The 20,265-nt window shown below is 43.0% G+C and overlaps 1 protein-coding gene across 1 annotated transcript in view; it reads right to left on the reverse strand.

Annotated features, from left to right (window-relative positions):
• The window catches only part of cpne5a (copine Va), a gene marked incomplete at its 3' end in the record, with an annotated part of 99,603 nt that overhangs the window by 14,022 nt on the left and 65,316 nt on the right, over positions 1-20,265 (reverse strand). Inside the window, exons 8-13 of the mRNA XM_080733956.1 lie at positions 15,923-16,026; positions 15,543-15,647; positions 8,397-8,438; positions 7,964-8,039; positions 5,451-5,504; positions 3,925-3,986 (exon numbers count right to left, since the gene is read on the reverse strand). Of these exons, the coding sequence (XP_080590082.1) occupies positions 3,925-3,986; positions 5,451-5,504; positions 7,964-8,039; positions 8,397-8,438; positions 15,543-15,647; positions 15,923-16,026 (443 nt within the window). The remainder of the gene's footprint in view (positions 1-3,924; positions 3,987-5,450; positions 5,505-7,963; positions 8,040-8,396; positions 8,439-15,542; positions 15,648-15,922; positions 16,027-20,265) is intronic.

Genomic DNA, 20,265 nt, shown 5'->3' on the forward strand with positions numbered 1-20,265 from the left:
TACTCTCTTTGCACTTTAATCTCATGTACAATGTGTTGATACTCTTTTGCACCTTCTGTCTAACCATATGTACATACTGTTAGATTATTCTATGTGTAAGCCTATATAATGTAGCTATCTTTTTCACTAGTGTTTGATTTTCGTCTAATTTCTTGCCCTGTCCCCCCTTCTTTTTATTTCTGAAAACAACAGAAATGATGGAGCTTGCACAAAAACAAATTTCACACACTTCTTTAGCATCAATCACCCTATGTACACTGATGACCTGGACGTTCTGAGTCCACACAGTGGAGGGTTACTGCAGCTATTGAAAGTGTAGCCTCGGAAACCCAGGCGAAGCCTGGGCGATCGCGTTATGATCACTGCTGGAGGAAGTGTAGAATTTCCCTAACCAATAAGAGTGCAGAGAACGTCACACCGAATGTGTTGACGTCATGACGCAGCAGCGTTCTCTGTGCTGAGCAGAGCAGCAGAGGGGGGAGGGGGGAGGAGAACACATGCTATTGGTCGGAGACTTGCGGTGAGACTCGCCGCGCCCGCCGATCTGCCTACACGAACTGGTCCGCGTTAGCCTAGTGTGTTGAAAGTGTGCTCATGGCAATGATCATGGCAATGATCATGACATAACGTTGCTGTCGGGTGGAAACCTTGTATGTCCAAAACCGTTCGTTGCGAGGCGTTGTGTGACAGTACAAATGTGAAACTTGGAGATACGAGGTTTCTGCCCGACAGTGACGATAATTTACAATGTCAAATAGAGTAGTGTCATCATGATAGTGAGAAGCCATGAGGACAAGAAATCTGCCTTCCAGCCATTCACTTATGTGACAGTTGTCTCTGTACTGGAAATCAAGTACCTTGGACACATTTTTACTGATAATCTCCATGATGATAGAGATATCTCTAGACTCTGTCTAGAGTCTAGACAGTGCCGCACCAACTTTATGCCTATGTGCTGATTCACAGGTTCAGTATGTGTTTAAAGCATTTTGCACTCCCATGTATACAGCTTTCTTGTGGTACTCATACAAGAACTGTAGCATGCAGAGTATTAAAGTGGCCTACAATGATGCCCTGAAGGATAATACTTAGTCACTTGTTTGTATCGTGTGGAATCCACACGTGAGGATCTCTTAAGGCACTCTATGTATGAATTCATGTCTCGCCTGGATTAAGTTGAAAATCTATAATGACAGTTGTTGCTTTGTAGTTTTCTGTTTCTCATGCACACAGCCGCAAACCCTATGCATATTATTCACTTTTCTTTCACAATTCCTTTTGCCTATTGAATTGGGGAACTGTCTTTCAGTTATCTTTGATCATACTGTATATCACTTCCCAGAGGGATTTGCAAGAAAATGGCAAGAAATGGCTTCTACTATGTACTGTACTGTATACTGAGTTCTAATGTACATCAGAAGACAGACCACACAATTCCAGATGTTGTCATATTCATTCTGTTTGCTTGACGTGTACCCCATTCTCCGATCGCATGCCACGTGCTATGAATGACAGAAAGCCGAACCAATTACCCAAGTATGAAGAGCAAAATGGCTGCCATATGGCATGCCATGTGTGGTGTATCACAGAGGCTTATTGTGATTAATCATTTACCTTTAGTTCGGATTGACAAAAAGCATATGCAAAAAATACGCGCGCACATGTGTGTGTGTGTGTGTGTGTGTGTGTGTGTGTGTGTGTGTGTGTGTGTGTGTGTGTGTGTGTGTGTGTGAGAATAAAATGTAATTTATTATTATACAATTGGAATGGTTGTATTTGGTCTCCCAGCTCTTCTATTGAGACATTTAGATCCTGTGTCTAGGTTGGACGCGACCTTTGACACGATCCTGTTTCTGTTTTGACACAAATGTTGACCTTCAGGTCAAAGAAGACCCTTTTTTAATACAATAACATAATTAGAATTGTGAACTTAAGGTCAAAAGCAGGCAGGCTCTGTTAGTTCATCTGCAAACATTTCAGCAATGGCGCAGAAGACCATGCAGGGTTCAAATTCGGTTTAGAACAGGAAAGTTACATAGTACAGCTTTAATATAAATCTCTATCCTGTTTAAGCAGCAGACTGCAGTCTGGTGATGGGACCAATATCACTTTACATTAGTGTGGTGTATTATGAAGCTATTAAACCTTAATCATTACCCTGGGTGATCTCATTGAAGATTTAATTTAAAAAGAAACATTTTAATATGGTTCTTTGATGAAAAATAATATAAATATTGCATTATGCTCTCAGAATGGAACAGTATGGGCAGCTTTGAGACCTTTAGTAACCTCTATTATAATTCCCTTTCCCACTTGAACATTAACAGTAAAAAAAAAACCTTTCACTCTGAACCGTTAGGTCGTATCTTTTTGAAGAGGGGATAAAAGAAATCACTCTTTCCCCTCCAGTGAGAAAAAAGAAAGAACAGAAAGGATTCATCTAAAATTGAACATAGTGATCACTCGTTGCAAAATGAATGGTGGAAGGGCAAGCACACTTGCAATTGGAAGAAATCAATATTTAACTGTTGGTTTTTATGCCGGCTGGTGTCTGGGACCAACTAGACACTGTCACTTAAGAAGAAGAAAGAATTTAAAAGAAAAAACACCCTCCTTCTCATCTGCCTCTCCCTCTTTCTAAAGAACCCCCAGTGGCCCCCAGCAAAATGAGGAACACTTTAACCACTTCAACTTCTCTCATGAGTATTCTGCTTTTAAAGAAAACCCTTTTCAAAAGGTGGTCTGCAGACAAAATACGGTACATGAAAATGGTTGAAAATGTCGCATCCGCTATTTCTATCATTTCAAAAGTGGTTACGTTTGACGGTGGGTTTTATAAATATTGAACTAATGAAAAGTTCACTAACAGCATGTGACTAAATAATAACTTGGATGGATCCACTGAGACACAGGTTCTTTTTTCCATAATCCTAGAAAGTAATATTCCAGGGATATAAAGGGATATTCAAGGTTTCTCCCAGAGTGACGCTATGACAGCTTTGGTGATGGTACATGTTGCTCCAAGAAGAGGTTCGAATTAAATCTGCGTGCGCGTGTGCGTGTGTGTGTGTGTGTGTGTGTGTGTGTGTGTGTGTGTGTGTGTGTGTGTGTGTGTGTGTGTGTGTGTGTGTTTGTGTGTGTGTGTGTGTGCGCGCGCGCGCGTGCGCGTGTACATTCGTGCAGGCCAGGGAGGGACCAACAGAACAGATCTGGGACACAGAGTAAAAGCTGCAATTCTGGGCAGCCGCTGATCCACAGAGACAGGTTTGGCCGCCTTTAATTAAGCACTACGAACCTCTTCATATTTTATCACCATCATTCATATTCATCACAGTGTGGCTGGAGCCACAGAGTAGGCTCTCTCCTTTGGGGACAGGCTGTAGTCACGATTCCAGGCCACTTAAAAGTAAATGCAATTCTTAACACTGGAGAGTATGGGGGTCTCTTGGGCAACAGAAGGACCGCTACAGGCATTGAGTGGACATGGGAGACAGTCAGAGAGAGAGAGAGAGACACACACACACACACACACACACACACACACACACACACACACACACACACACACACACACACACACACACACACACACACACACACACACACAGACCGAGAGAGAGAGACAGACAGACAGACAGACAGACAGACAGACAGACAGACAGACAGAAGGAGCTATAGTGATGCATCTAAATGCACAGTAATCTGGGTCTTGTATTGAGGTAGAGCAGTGTTGGCTCTTGGACTGATGTAAATACCTCAGTGCTTCTGTTTCAGCCACTCACAAGTGCAGTAAAACTACACGGGGAAGTAATTTGAGCTGTCCATGAAATGGAATAAACCCATTGGGTGTCACCGTGTGGAAGCAAGGCTGTTGGGCAATACTGCACACAAACCTAACGACATTAGACGGCATACAAAACTCACCCTCCTTTGATGTAGTCGAGGAACGTGTGCTCTGACTCCACGCTGAACGACAGCACCGACACCTGGGAAATGGAGACCAAACTGATTGTCTAATGGTAGCGCTGAATCTTGGTGATTAAGCAAAACACAATTTACCAATCTACACATTAGCGGCTGGCCCTGGGGCTAACCACCCATAACGTGATTTATCCAGGCGTTGGGTGACATATTAGCAAGGAAGCCACCATTCCAACATCCATCTGACTGTGAGTTGATGGGCCAGTGTGATGGATGAATTGTCTCTGACTTTAATTATGCAGTCAGTGCAATCAGATAGAGCAGCACAGTGCTTGGGCAATAACAATGCTGTCTCTCTCTTCTCTCATAAACATCAGTCATGGGCGCTCACTAATAGGATGTAGACAGGAGTCCCTTTATGCATTATTATGGACTCGTTGCTATTCAGCCTTGATTTGGGGCCATTAGAATGTTTTCCTCCTCCAGTACATCTTCACCAATCTGCATTGTAAGCTCTGGGATTGAAAATGGAGCGAGAGGTATTAAGAAAGCTGAACTTCTGGCTACATCAAACAATTTAGCGGAGACTTCTAGATGAAGGTATGGTCCAATCCTTGTACTGTACAGTATACCTGTATGGCCGGACTGTGTATAAAACCCTGGACAGCTTTTGAATTTGAAATGTCAGGTTTTGGGGTTATCATCACTGGTCATGTGAGCTCATTCAGGCTTACTAGAACCAAGGGTCAGGGATACAGTATTTATTCAAGTACAGCAGCATCAACCGCAGCCTCAAATGAAAAGAAAAGGTTGTTTATTAACCATAATAGTCCTGCCAGATCACATCAGTCAATTCCCAGCTCTATTCCAGTCTGAAAACTGCACAAGCCACCAAAAACCAGGCCAAAACCTATATCACCATAAAACCAATGAAAGATATGACATTTGCAACGACCACAACAAGTATAGTAGGACTACTTATTATGTCTAGGGTACCAAGCCGAGGGCCACAACATTGCAGGGGCGACGGTGGCGTTCCCGCTAGCGACAGTTCAGATATCGTCGTTGTCGGGTGAAAATCTTGTATGTCCAAAACTGTTCGTTTTGCATTTATCATTTTAAAAATGATTTAAAGTAGTGAAAACAGCCAATCTACAAGCACACAACGCCTCGCACCGCGAGGCGTTGTGTGCTTGTAGATCTGCTGTTTTCACTACTTTTGTGCGACGGCCTTGTATGATGAAGCAGGTCTTTACTTTGCGAAAGAACGTACAAATTTGGAGATACGAGGTTTCCACCCGACATCGACGATATTCTAGTGTACTGGGGTTGGTGGGGGCCAGATAGTAGCCCGCGGGCCGCCTATTGGGGAACCCTGCTGTATGTATATTATTATAATTTTTGCAGCACAGCACTGGCCAGTCAGTCACTCACACACACTGACACATTTGAAGGTCTGGCCTGCCTGTTGCAGCCAACCAAAAATGCAGGGGGAGGGGGCAAGGGGCTGCCTCGATCATCACACTTACCGTCCCGGAGTTGATGTATCTCTTTTTCTTCAACTTCTTCTTGGCATTCACCACCTAATATCAGTGCAAGGTAGAGAGAGAGAGAGAGAGAGAGAGAGAGAGAGAGAGAGAGAGAATGTAAACTTCCAGCCCAATCCTTTTTATTCACCCGTGGGCAAGTTATAAAAACATCTTTATGCTCCTCCTGCATATCTGGGAGGGTAATGGTGCATTGGGAGCAAGTCCAATAACTGCAGTAGGTGAGTGAGAGATAGCATTGATCACGCCTGTAGGGCGAACACTGATTATTCAGGGAGACTTTATGAGAGGCAGCACTGTACATCTCACAGAACCCAGGGACAACAGAATATTGTCCCATAACTTGTATAATGCTGTCTGAAAGATATAATCCCAAATAAACAGTAAATGGGCAAGTAATACACATACACACAGTTACAGGTTATATATTGCATTAACTCCCTGTTATACAAGAATGTGTTATGTACGTACCTATACAGATCAGATAAGACACCCATACAAGCATGCACGCACGCACGTGCGCATCTGTGTGTGCTATAAATGCTGCATTTGCAGCCCCCAATTTCCAATAAAATACATTAATTCTGCAGAAGATTGATTTTTGGTCTTTATTGGAATGCTTACATTCAATACATGCACGCACACGCACACGCACACGCACACGCACACGCACACGCACACACACACACACACACACACACACACACACACACACACACACAGTAAACACGTTTATGGGCTGCAAATTTTAATAGGAACAGTGTTCCTATTAAATAACTATAAAATAAAACCTCACAGTATTTGACAGTATTTTGGCTTGAGGCAAGGGTCAGGGGCTATAATATCCAGGGCCAAGCCATTAGTGCCAAACATCCCTGAACATACCACTGTATGTACAGTACATACGACTTAAAGGATGTGCCTGGGGTGAACAGTTCTGAATATTATGTCAAAGGCAGGACTGTTCCTTCTAGCCTGCTCCTTCCCTTATGGGCACCCATCACCCTCTGTTGTTCCGCCTCTGTGATCCTGCTGCTACTCCTTTCATCACCTGACACCATGCTCTGTAGCACCACGGCCATCATTCCCTGCCATGGGTTACATTAAATTGCAAAGCCATCACTCTCCATTACCGCTCCCCTGTTAGCATATAGGCTACGGCCAACTCCAGGACACCTTAGGGACTTAAGGCTCTCAGGTCTTACGGTATGTATGAGGGATTGAGCGCACAGGGATCTACAAAGGGGTAGAACTAACTGGCCTGACACTTATTCAAAACCGTCAGTGGGAGAGGCAGTGTCATTAGGTTCATACAGCCATGCTTTCCAGTTCATGCATTTCTGGGGGACTGAGGGGCCAAAAGTGAAGAAGCTGTCCTATTCCAGCTTCCTGATTGGAATCCAACAAGGGCTCCTGAAGGTTAATAAATGCACCTGCTTCTGCCATGTCAGCAGCGGAAAAGGGCAAGTCTGCATGCCACCATTTGCTCACTTACTCCATCTCTGTCTTTCTCCGTCTCTCTCTCTCTCTCTCTCTCTCTCTCTCTCTCTCTCTCTCTCTCTCTCTAGATCCGCCTTGCCAGCGCTCCATACCCCCTGCTCTCTCCTTCTCACTTCCACCAGGAACACTCCCTCTTTCCTCAAGCCGCCTCCATGACTAATCCACAAGCTAATATAACGTGGCAAGTGTTTTAATGAGCAGGGCCTGGCAAGGTCCTCCCGGGGCCTAAGCGTAATACCCAATCAGTCCCACAAAGCGTTGTGTAAGGGGACTCCAATCACAAATTCTGTTCTGTTGCATTCTGCTTTTTGACTCTCATCTTGTCCAACCTCATCCAGCCTACATTGCAACATGTGAGACTGATGGGCTAGCCAGGTCCAATAAAGGAGAGGCTATAGTGGCCATATAGGGTTACTAATACTAGATCATATAGTTTATTGTAATGGCATATCTCTGCTGTTGGGACTCCAAAATGTTCAATGTTCAAGTGGAGTTAGCAGGTTATGGCCAAGGCGGTTCAATATATTTTTAACCAACACACAGGGTATTCAATAGTACTGGTTTATGAAAAAAGAGGACTACACAGGTTTTGGCCGAAGCGCTTTTTATTACTTTTCATTGGTTCATTCATTCATTGGCTGTTCACTGATTTATGGGGAAAAGAAGAAAAAATGAAGGTAGCTGGTTTCTGGGAGGGACGATATAGTACAGTAGGTCTATGTGATCTTGTACACCCTCTTTCAGTCTCTTATGCTGACACTATTCCATGGGTATTATAGTCACTCTTAAACCTAAACAAACACAACACTGTTTATTTTTATTATTTTTTTCTCAACCTGGCATCCCTATTTTTGGGAATGTCATTATAGGTGGATCATTTAAAAATAGTTCAGACGGACAGAGATATGTTCTCCTTTTTGTGGAATGCATGTATTGCATTCAGCAAAATGACCCCTGGTGGAACAATTAAGTCTTGAGCTTAAACCTGAACTCACCTCATAGCTGTTGAACTGGCTGTGACCCCGACACACCTCTTTGTAGCTGGTGATGAATTCACCAATGAAATCGTGGCTAGAATGTAAAAAAATAAGAAAAAAAACACACATAAAAAGAAAAACAACAACAACCACAAAGTCAAATATTTTGTGCAGTCTGATCTGATGCGCAAAGTCGCAAACCCCTTGGGGTTGAACAATCATGGGCGATGGTAGTTATTTGAAAGTGAATTAGGTTCATTTGGAGATTTGGAGAAGTTACATTAATAAGGTTAAAACATATGGTTTTCAGGCTGTAGTCAACACCTGCTGATATCACTACCATCACATACATTAGATATTTGTGCCATGTTTTCAACCCAAGTAGTAATCAAGACCTTATCTGTGTGTGTAGTACTGTGTACTGTAGGTGCGTGCGTGCGTACGTTCATACCTTCCATCTCTGTCCCAATCATACACTTCCACCTTGATCGTCCTGCATGAAACGGAAAGCCAAGGAGAAGAGGATTACTGTTAGTGAGCACATTGATCTAACATGTGGCCCTTCAAGGGAAATCTCACAGAACCTTCCTAGAATGTCTCTGGACTAATTAAGAGATGCAGATAAGCTACCGGACTCCTCACTGTGTGCGTTTGGTTAAGCAGTGAAAACAAGCCATTACCGCTTATCAACCGTTAAGTAGAAGCTGAATTAAATCAGTCTTAGGAAGCCTGCTCTCTGAGAAAGCACAAGCCCTTGCATCCACGCAGATGAGAGTCTTTGTGAATGCAATCAGCAGGGGAGTGAAACGCAAATACAATTCGTTTCATTTCAACCATGATTTTATTCTCGGAAAACACACTTCGGGGGGCTGAGACCCTCTTTTCCAGTGGTGCCGAGATGACTTCCTGAAAACCGCTGTACAAAGGTGCCGGACATGGTGGAACAGACATTAGCTGATAACTCGCTGTCACAAGATCATGTTCAAAGATGAACCGCTTATTTTTAGCTTGTCCCGTACCGTAATAGTCAATAAACTTAGCAGAGTTAGAGAGATGGCGAGATCATTTTCCAACCTCCGACTACAGAGTTAACTACTTAAAAACCCTACGTATACAGTATACTTTGAGGTACATCAGTATACTTTGAGGTACTTCGGGGTACGGCTATGCCAACTCTACTGTGTCAGGCACGGAGGAGCTGGCAAACGAGATGAACCGTTTTTTCAATCGGTTTGACGGTGCTCCTGTTAATGTTCAACAAGCAGTGGCTGGGTCAAACGGTGACCTCGGTTGCCGCCCTCTTTCTTCCCCTGCACCATCCCCCCCCCCCCCACCCACCCTGTTTCTCACCACCGAGCAAGTGAGGCGCCAACTCGGAAAAGTCAACACCAGGAAAGCAGCGGGACCTGATAACATCAACTCTAAGGTGCTTAAGGCTTGCGCGGAGCAGCTTGCTGTCCCCCTCACGCATCTCTTCAACCTCTCCCTGAGGACGGGGAAGGTACCACAGCTGTGGAAGTCCTCCTGCATTGTCCCAGTGCCTAAGAAGACCCGTCCCTCGGTCCTCAATGATTACAGACCAGTCGCCCTGACATCACAGGTCATGAAGGTCTTTGAACGGCTGGTTCTGAACCTACTGAGACCGGCGGTCAGTGATCACCTGGACCCCCTTCAGTTTGCCTACCAGGCTGATATTGGGGTTGATGACGCCATCACCTACATGCTCCATAAGTCTCTCACCCATCTGGAAGATCTGGGCAGCACAGTCAGAATTATGGGTAGCACTTTATAATGAAGTACCTCAATAAAGGCTAATTAACAGCTAATAAGGCACTTATTAACAATGAATTAACAGCTAATAAGGAACATTAAGTCCTAATAGTGCATTTATAAACCCTTTACTATGCACTTATTATGAGATCAATTAACACTAACAAATCCTTAATAAAATCTTTATTATAACAGTATAAACAATTAATTAAGCCTTTATTAACACTTTATTAGGCAATTTAAAGCCACCTATTCTAAAGTGGGAACACATCGGGTACACCCGCCACTCTGACATGTCGGTTGAGTCCTAATTGTGCATTTAGAAACCCTTTACTATGCACTTATTATGAGATCAATTAACACTAACAAATCCTTAATAAAATCTTTATTATAACAGTATAAACAACAACAAGTCATTAATTAAGCCTTTATTAACACTTTATTAGGCAATTTAAAGCCACCTATTCTAAAGTGGGAACACATCGGGTACACCCGCCACTCTGACATGTCTCCTTTCCGACATGTCAGAGTGGCGGGTGTACCCGATGTGTTCCCACTTTAGAATAGGTGGCTTTAAATTGCCTAATAAAGTGTTAATAAAGGCTTAAATAATTGTTTATACTGTTATAATAAAGATTTTATTAAGGATTTGTTAGTGTTAATTGATCTCATAATAAGTGCATAGTAAAGGGTTTATAAATGCACTATTAGGACTTAATGTGCCTTATTAGCTGTTAATTCATTGTTAATAAGTGCCTTATTAGCTGTTAATTAGCCTTTATTGAGGTACTTCATTATAAAGTGCTACCGAATTATGTTTTTTGACTTCTCCAGTGCTTTCAACACTATCCAACCGTCTCTGCTTGCGGAGAAGCTTACGCTGATGGGGGTGGACAAGGGCTTTGTGGCATGGATCACAGACTACCTTTCAGAAAGACCACAGTCTGTGAGACTGCAGGGCTGTCGGTCCGATGTGCTGGTGAGCAACACGGGGGCCCCTCAAGGAACTGTGCTCTCACCCTTCCTGTTCACTCTCTATACATCGGACTTCCGCTTCAACTCCAAGACCTGTCATCTGCAGAAGTTCTCAGATGATACCGTAGTGATCAGCAAGATCTCGGGTGACAACACGGCTGAGCACGATGGTGTGGTTAGGGACTTTGTGCAGTGGAGCGAGGACAACCATCTCAAGCTCAACGCAAGCAAGACTAAGGAGATGGTGGTGGACTTCCGCACCTCCAAGAGAGTCCCCCCGGTGCCAAGCACCATTAACGGTGAGGTGGTTGAGCTCGTGGATAACTACAAATTCCTCGGAGTACACCTGAATAGTTCACTGGACTGGTCGGACAACGCGCAGGCGATTCACAGCAAGGGGAAAAGCAGGCTGTTCCTCCTGAGAAGACTGAGATCGTTTGGGGTGTGCAATAGGATGCTACAGATGTTCTATCAGTCTGTCATGGCAAGTGTCCTCTTTTTTGGCATAACATGCTGGGGTGGCAACAACAGAGCAGGTGACACGTTTAACCTAAACAGACTGGTGAAGAAAGCTGGCTCTGTCGTTGGGTCCTCTCTGCAGGGGGTGGAGGAAGTAACCAGGGTGCGCACTGCGAAGAAGCTAGATTCCATCTTGGAGAACTCCTCCCACCCCCTCCATCTAGAGATCACCAGTTACTGGAGTAAGAGAGGAAACGACCGCTTTACCTACCCAGTACGGAGATGTGAGAGATTAGGAAAATCTTTTGTACCGGCTGCCCTTAAGCTGTACAACGAGACACATAACGGACGCTTGAAAAGGTCTCCCTTCCTAACTTAGACTTACGGAACCATCGCTGTATTGACTTTGACCTCTAAGGAACAATTGCTGTATTGACTTTGAACTCTAAGGACCTTCCAGGAAGAGTGCTCAGGTGCGCCTTGCGGTGACACGCTTCCTAGTTTCTTCGTTTTTTCGCACTGATTTTTGACACTGCACTATTAGGTTCTTAGTGTTGGTAGTTTCTGAGTATTTTTGCTTTGTTTAACAATGACAGTGAGATACTTGTTTGCACTAACTAGCATTGACTGCTATGGTCTTTTTGCAAGACACTTTATGTATATATACTTATATATTATTCGCCCCCCTCTATTGATGCACCTTCTCCTTATTGGTACTGTACTGCTCTTGTCTTTGTTTTTGTTTTTTTCCCTCTTATCTATCTTTCTTACGTCTCTGTAACTTTGTAAATAACTGTATACTGCTGTGCTACTACTGGACAACTAAATTTCCCCCTTGGGATAATAAAGGTATCTATCTATCTATCTATCTATCTACATCAAATAGCTAAAACAGCCGGGTCAACATGTTGCATTGTATTGTGAGCTTGTAGATCTTCTACTATCGCCAAAAGTTTGCCTATTTTCACAGAGTGTTCGCTTACTATGAATAGGAACGCTAGGGTTGGTGTGGTTGGGAGCGTTTCGCTGTTACTACGTGTCATATTTTTGACACCTAAACCCAACTCTTACCCTAACCCTAACCTCCATGGGGTGAGTCGCTAACCCTCCCGACGCTCCTTTATCAAAAGAGCGAAAGACTGTCGGTGTGGTTAATGCAAGGATGTTATTGAATTATTCATTGAGAAAAAAACAACAACAACAACAACTTCACATGCAAAGATCCCATCTCTACAGGGAAGAGAGCAGACTGATAGAAGAGCTGAAAGTTTGGAAAAGGTGTTTTTCCCCATGTCTGCCACAGATAAGACAACTAACCTCATGGGAGGGAGCATATTTCTACAAGCTTCTAAAATAAGTGTGAAGGTGAGAAGCCAAAATAAGTACAGTATGCTTGAGAAGGAACCTGTTCACTAAGAGCAGGGCAAACAGTTCCTCCTCACCTGGCACTGATAGAGAGATCACTGACTAAGGCCCCCAGCTTCTGTCAATCATGTGTCCAGTGGATTGTGAACGTAGGGAAAATACTGTGCCCTGATAAGTAAACCTGAACTCATTCTGTCTCCAGTGTACACATTCAAAGTTCAAACAAGGTCTTATTCCCTTACATGAAACTAAATGGTACATACTGTAATCCACTGTTTCTCAAACAGTGGGCCAAGACATTTTTTAAAATGATTATTATGTCACAATAAAAAATAAAAATAAAATAAAAACATTCCCAAAAAAGAGGCGTGAAGCGAGGTGTTGTGAGATTGTAGATCTGCTGTTTTCACTAGTTTGAGTCCTGGGAAAACTCCTAATTTCTCTTTTGGGTCTTGAGCTAAAAAGTTTGGGAACCACTGCTGTAATCCATGCATTGCATTTCCCCTGGTTTTGAGCCTCAATTGATATGACATATGATGATGCATACTGTAGAAATTGGGGCCAAATTCTCATTATCAGTATTACCGGTAGTTTCTAGATATGGTACAGTATAGTTATTTTGATTGTTGCCCAAGTTCGTGGCAGAGCAACACACATCAATTTGTACATGCTGTGCTTGTTTCAGTGGAAAGGGGAAACATTTCATTTTTGTGATAAATATTAAAGCCAAACCGTGGCCAGCTACATGTGAGACACAACTGTGCAGAAGCAATCCAAAGAACCATTTCATGCCTTTTGATTTGCACACAAGTTGAGAACAAAACAGCCCCATAGTGAGAGTCTGAAGCGCAGAATGGAGAATGAGTCAATACTGCATTTAAAACACAGGCCTACACACAGTTTTTCAATGCAATGTTTTTGAAGATGCATTGCTGGCTTGTACATTATACTGGCAAGGTACTGTATGCAGCTTGCAGAACACACATCATTATCAATGCTGGTACATAGTGAGATGTGCTGGAGGTGCTATTATGAGAGAAAATAAACTATTTAAAAAAGAATGAACATCCGTTTGGGTACCAATTATTTCCCCCAAAAGAGGCCCACAAGAAAACAGATATATTGCTGTAACAACAAAAAAATATAAATTTAAATATTCCAAGCAAAGGCAAGCATGAAAAAAACTGTGACACATGTGGGAGCAACTTTTTCAACATAATTCCAGTGTATTAAAAGGTTCCAAAACATTGTGGGAACTGGGGAAAGGACTGCCTATAGAGTTTGTAAACATTTCCTGATTTACCTTCTCCCACACAACCAGATTGGTCAGCCAGGTTTGGTAAACAACACCAAAATTCCTTGCATAGGAGAGGGCCATGTTAAAAATCTTTTGCCTGTCATGATAACAACATTGCAACTGCCAATGTCACAAATTTTGATATTTTTCAGATTAATCACAACCAAACCGACCCCCCCCCCCCCCCTCCCCTCCCAAGTTTCAGACTGAAAACGTGACTAACAAAATGCCAGCGAATCATCTCCCTCCATCACAACTCTCAAATGGAACAAGCATCTGTTTATGCTTCCATTGCACCAGAGGTGGAAAAAGTACTGAGATAAATTTAAGTAAGAGTAGCAATACACAATGTAGAAATAGGTTCAAGTCCTGTTTACAAAATGTTACCTGCGTAAAAGTGCAAAAGTATTGGCATCTAAATTTTGCATACTTAAAGTATAAATAAGTATAAAATGTCCCATTTCATATGATTTCTCAAAAGTTTTCCTCATTTTTCAAACTCTTTCGAAAATAGCTGACGTGTCGCATGATCTCGCATCGCAACATTTTCGAATAGAAAAAGTATAAAATAGGGCTTTACTTGGTTAATGTATGTTTTGTAATAATAATCTAAATCTATATAAAGTAACTAGAGTTTTTGAATAATAGTACTGTATAATGTGGAGTAAAAAGTACACTATTTGCCTCTGAGATGTAAAACACTGAAAAATGGAAATACTCAAGCAAAGTAAAAAAACACCTCATTGAACATCACTTGAGTAAATGTACTTAGTTGTACTTTCCACCACTGCACTGCACCTTTCTATGCCAATTATCCTCACTACACAGGTGAGCAGACAGCAGCGGTGAGAGGAACTTGCGCTGGCTGGCACACAGGCTCTGGCTCCTAGGGGGCGTGAACATGGTGGAGGAGGCTAGCTCTGACACGCTGTGTCTACTTCCATTCTCATAGAGCTGCACAACTCCCCTCGCTCTCATGTCCACACAAACACACACGCACACACACAGCAGGGGGCCTCAGATGTTCCCACCACCTGCCTCACAGAGAAGTGTCTCTCTAGGAAATAATACAACCGTCCTTCCTCTCTCTCTCCCCCCTCTCTCTCTCACTAGCTTCCTCTGTCTCCATCTCTCTGTTCTATCAATTCCTACTTCACACTGTTTTTTTTATGGTCCTGTCAAGTGGCTTCCTGCTTGTCAGCACTCCTGCCCAGTGCTAGGGGACGCCTATGTAGGAGCCAATAGGAGACTGAGCTGAAACGCTATTGACAGTTGTGTGACTAGCAGTGAGTCAGAGGTACAGGCCTATAATAACTCTCCATTTGAGCTGCAGATTAAAAACAACAGCAGGAAATGAAAATCTTATGCTCCTTTGATTTCTACCGAAACATCACACAGATCACTGCTACTGCTTTTTCGCCAAAGTGTGTGTGTGTGTGTGTGTGTGTGTGTGTGTGTGTGTGTGTGTGTGTGTGTGTGTGTGTGCGTGCGTGCGTGCATGCGTGCCTGCGTGCGTGCGTGTGTCACAATGAAAACTAATTCTTCAAGGTTTTTTACAATAGAATCTTTGTGTTTTGCCAATTATTTGGGGGCCCACCTGCAATATCCTTACAGCCCACAGCGGCGCTGGCCCAAAGGTCGAGAATCGCAGGTTTTCTGGATAGCACAGGTGATGATCTAATAATCGAAAACCAAAATGATATCAACAAAGAAGAAGGAGTAGAGTCTTACCTGTCGTAGTCTCCATTGCAGAGAGCTCTAACAGGGATGGAGAAGGGCTGCCACACAGGGTTCAGCGTGTTCTTCACAACCTCAGTCTTGTGGCAGATGGTAAACCTAGCGGTGCACAAGCACAAACTTCAACCAACAGCCCAAAACCCAATAACAATTCCTTCTGTGTTAAGTTTGTTTTTGGAATGTGCCTCTGTCTTCTTCACATCAATTGAACTTTAATGTGAAATTGAGTCAGAGGAATCTAAAACAAATTGCCTCCAACTCTTGTCCCTTCCCCCTTTGAACTCCATGCTAAGCCGTCCTGCTTCTGTTTTAATAGACCCAAATCAAAAGCCAATAATTCAGAGACCACAGCCCGGAGACAGTATCAAACTCACGTCCCATCCTCGTTGCTCCTATAGAAGACCAAGAAGGGGTCTGACTTTCCAAAGAAGTCCTTCTTGTCCAATTTGTTGGCACAGAATTGCATTGTGGCACAATCCTAGATTGAAAAAAGTAAAGTACGGACAAAGAGAAACAAAGATAGTTAGAAACAGATATACAGTATATAGCTATACAGATATGTAGAAATATTATGGCACAAACAAAATAATGAACATTGCTTCCTCACTGTTCCCTATTGCGAGTTCTAACCACGCTGTGTGCCAAGTCATAAAAGCTCTGAAGCACCATATAAAAGCAAAGCGCAGACTGAATCCTAATAAGTCTAGAAATGAAGCCAGCCAGTGTGCTCCGGTTTTCCATAACCGGCATAGACACAAGAGCATTCATAATCATTTCTTTATTATGCAAGTAGTGTATCACAAGTGCAGATGGCATCAAATTCTAAATGCACAGAAATAGATTCTAAAATCACATATAGGGAGAGGGATAGTGTGCAAAAAGGTATATGGAGGGTGAGTGCAGCTAATGATACAGCACATTAGAAGGGCTGATATTACCATAATTATACTCATTTAGGCAGCATTTCACTGCTCAGCGTCATTACAGGGACAAAACAACCCGTAGCACTTTTTTTTAAAGCCAAACAATCCCTGTGGTCAAGGTGTTCTGTAATAAGGAGGCTCTACAATGGATATAGAAAGCACTGCACAGCAGAGAACAGCATTGTCATTATTCTGTCATTAGTTCTCCACATAATGAGCAGTAATGATGTATTACACACAGAGGAAACACATAAAGCAATGCCATAGCCAATTATAATAATAACAACCTCAGGAAGTGCTCTTCTAAACAAAGTTACAAAGTCAGGGAGCCACAATGATCCTCTGAATTTTCACTTGGAACCTTGCCATACAGTACACTGTATTCAAGTGGGATCTAATCCTGGGTTCAGCTTGAGTGGCTTGGCAACGTTTCAGAGGTTGAGATGGGGTGTCAGAGGGCATGAGATGCCATTCAACTAACAGATATGGAGGAGTTCCGACAAGATGGCGACCGAGTAGGACGCGTTTGTTGAGCTCTGTGGAGGTGCATAGTTTTCACATTTTTTAAGCCCATTTTTTACTGCCTTTATAGTTCTTTTGAGACTTTAAACGCCCAAAACACTGGTGAGCGTCTGTTTTTGCAGTTGTTTCGTGTTTCATGCCGAATACGATTAACACGAGGTCGAGGAGTACCAGGTCTCCGACCGCAAACGCTGACAACATGGCCGGCGCAATGCAGGGCGACGCTGACGCTCCGGTTACAAAGAGCATGCTGCGTGAGGTCCTCAAGGAATCACTGAAAGAGTTTATGGATGGTTTTATTCAACCCATGATGCTTGGCTTGGAGAAGAAATTACTGAAGAAGATTGATGACTTCGGAAAGGAGCTGCGTCCTGCAGTCGCCACGCTGAACACGACCGTGGCTGAACATGGGGAGGCCATTGAGAACTTTGGTTCCTCCATGGACAGTTTGCAGATGTGTATCACTGAATTGGAGAGAAGATGTGCTAATCTGGAGGAGAAGCTCGTCATAGCAGAAGACCGGAGTCGTAGGAACAACATAAGAGTGATTGGGATCTCTCCTGGGCTAGAAAAGGCTGACCCAGTGGCCTTTATCCAGTCTTTTTTGCAGAAAACATTCCCCGACGAGTTTCCCGACTCCCCCCCGGAGGTGGATCGTGCTCATCGGACCGGCAATCCACGTTCTGATAAGCCAAGGGCTTTCCTGGCAAGGATCCATTTTTTCCGGGTAAAGGAACGCATACTCCAGCTCTCCAGGAAAGCAGGCCAACTGACATACAATGGCAAAAAGGTGTATATTTTCCCCGACTGGTCTGCTGAAACATCAAAGAGAAGGGCAGCTTTCGGGCCAGTAAAGGAATTCCTACGTTCCATCACCGCGGAAGGAGTGAAATACGGAATAAGGCACCCGAGCAAATTCTGGATAACCGTGGATGAGGCGACTTCTACTTTCAACTCACCCAAGGAAGCTCTGGCCTTTTGCAAGGATAAGTTCAAGACTCCAGGTGCTGCGGACGAGACTCTAGCTACGCGGGATGATGAGACGACAGTTACAGAGAACTAACTTTTACCAGGGACACTTTTGCTTTCGTGATCGCGTGCTTTCAAACACATTCTGCCGATGTGATATCCTTTTGCCTTTAATGGACTGTTGGTAAGCTGGCTGGGACTTTGGAGATGACTTTTACGCAGCGTCTTTCTTTCCTCACTCTCTCCTCCTCCTCCTCCCCAAAGGGTGAGTTGTTAATGTAAGCCTACTTATTGTTTTGGACTCATCATCTGACTTGACGTTGTGTTTTCAAGTGTTTCGTTTCATAATACCTATTTTATTTGTATCGAAGAATAAGATATATTTTATTTTTTAACAAGATCTGTAAGCAGATGGGTGTTACTCGTTTTAATTTAGGTTACCGCAAGGAGAGAGGATTTAGGGCTGCTAAAGCTATAAGCATAATTCACTGTCTTTTTTGTTTGAATATAATGGACATTGTTCTTGTTATTATTGTATTCCTTTTCTTTGCTCTTATTGAGCGTTGTGCTGCTTACTATATAGGTCTAGAGGGTTTTATCTCTCTCTGTTAAGCTTTGTCTAACGGGTTCCGTGTCGCGGTTCAGACGGAGCCTGCTCTCTCTCTCGTCTTCCTCTATGTCTCTCTATCTATCTCGGCTTTCCCTCTCTCTCTCTCTCTCTCTCTCTCTCTCTCTCTCTCTCTCTCTCTCTCTCTCTCTCTCTCTCTCTCTATGGCTCTCTCTCTCGCTGTGTGTGTGTGTGTGTGTCTCTCTCTCTCTCTCTCTCTCTCTTTCTGTTAGGTAATGGCGGCTATGTTGGTTGTTAGTTTATGGTTCGTTTATGCCTCCTAAAACGCTACTTTCTCGGGTAGGAGGGCGAGACTGGGCTTTGGCCTTTGTATTGAGTAATGTAGCCTACTGTTTAAGGTGAAACAGATATAAATAATATGGTCTAAATTGTGAAGGCTCCGCGGTTCCAGAGACCACTCGCTCTCCCGCCCTTTCTCTATGTCTCTCTACCTATCTCTGCTTCTCCTCTCTCTCTCTCTCTCCCTGGCTCATTGACTCGTTCTTTCTTTTCCTTTTTTTTCTAATCTCAATAGCTGGCGGATGTACGATCTCGTGGCGCGTTGGCTCTACGTGCTTGTGGATCCGCTGTCTGGGGGGGGGGGGGTAGTTATTAACCTACTTTACTTGTTGTCTTCTAAAATGTTAATTTCTTGATGGGGGGAGAGGGGAGCTCTGTATTGGGATATTTATTTTGTAGTCGTGATTGGGTAGGTTCACTGTTTGAAGTATGGTAGTTTACTGTTTAAGACGGAAACAGACTTAACTAATATGATTGACATTTATCTAAGTTTGCACTGGCCTTTTGGGCATGTACAGGGAGCTGTATATGGCGCAGTATGCATTATGTGTGCTGTGTTGTATATGGTTTCCTGATCATACATAACTGTGTTTTATGTAAATACTTATGTATACAGACTTTTCTTTTCTTTCTTTTTTTCCCCCTTCTAATTAGTAATTGTGGTTTGTATACATGGATGCATGGGGGGGGCTGTATGTGGCGCAGTATGCATTAACACTGTGTGTGCTTTGCTGCATATGGCCCCCCGGATGTGCTTTTAATTTCTATTTCTAACTACATATATAAGTGCATATATTTTTTATATCATATACACTGATTTCCTTTTTATTTATTTTTATTATTAATATTATATTAGTGCCTTGTCGTGGTGACAGCCTTATTTCCACTTATCTGTCACAAGTGTTTGGTTATTTGCATTAACGTGGCTTATAGGGCTTTATCACATTCTAGGTGGGCCTAATGCTGGACTGATTATTATTATTACAGTTGTTATAGTCCCCTCATTTTTTTTCCCTTTATTCTTTTCTTTTTTCTCTCCCCCTTCTTTACTAGAAATGTTAACATACCATTCTCATTTATTTAAGTGATATGAAGTGGGGAGATTGATCATAATTTGAGCGGATGGAATGTTTGAGAGCTATTCAGCCACAAGAAGGCACTTTTTTGTTGTTGTTGTTTTTACTTTGGTGATCTGTTATATATTTACATAATCACCAGAGGGCAATGTATGGTTACTTTTGGGCAGTTACTTGTTTGCACTCTCTGACAGAGTGAAATGAAGGTTGACTAATAGGTTGATGGGGTGGGGAACTGTTTTTGTGCACTCTGATGCTAATGGGGTTTTCCCCCTCAAGCTTCAATGTTATGTGTTTTTTTATGTTCGTTTGATGTTGCT

The sequence above is a fragment of the Nannobrachium achirus genome (assembly GCF_963921795.1).
Source record: "Nannobrachium achirus genome assembly, chromosome: 9".
Lineage (NCBI taxonomy): Eukaryota > Metazoa > Chordata > Actinopteri > Myctophiformes > Myctophidae > Nannobrachium > Nannobrachium achirus.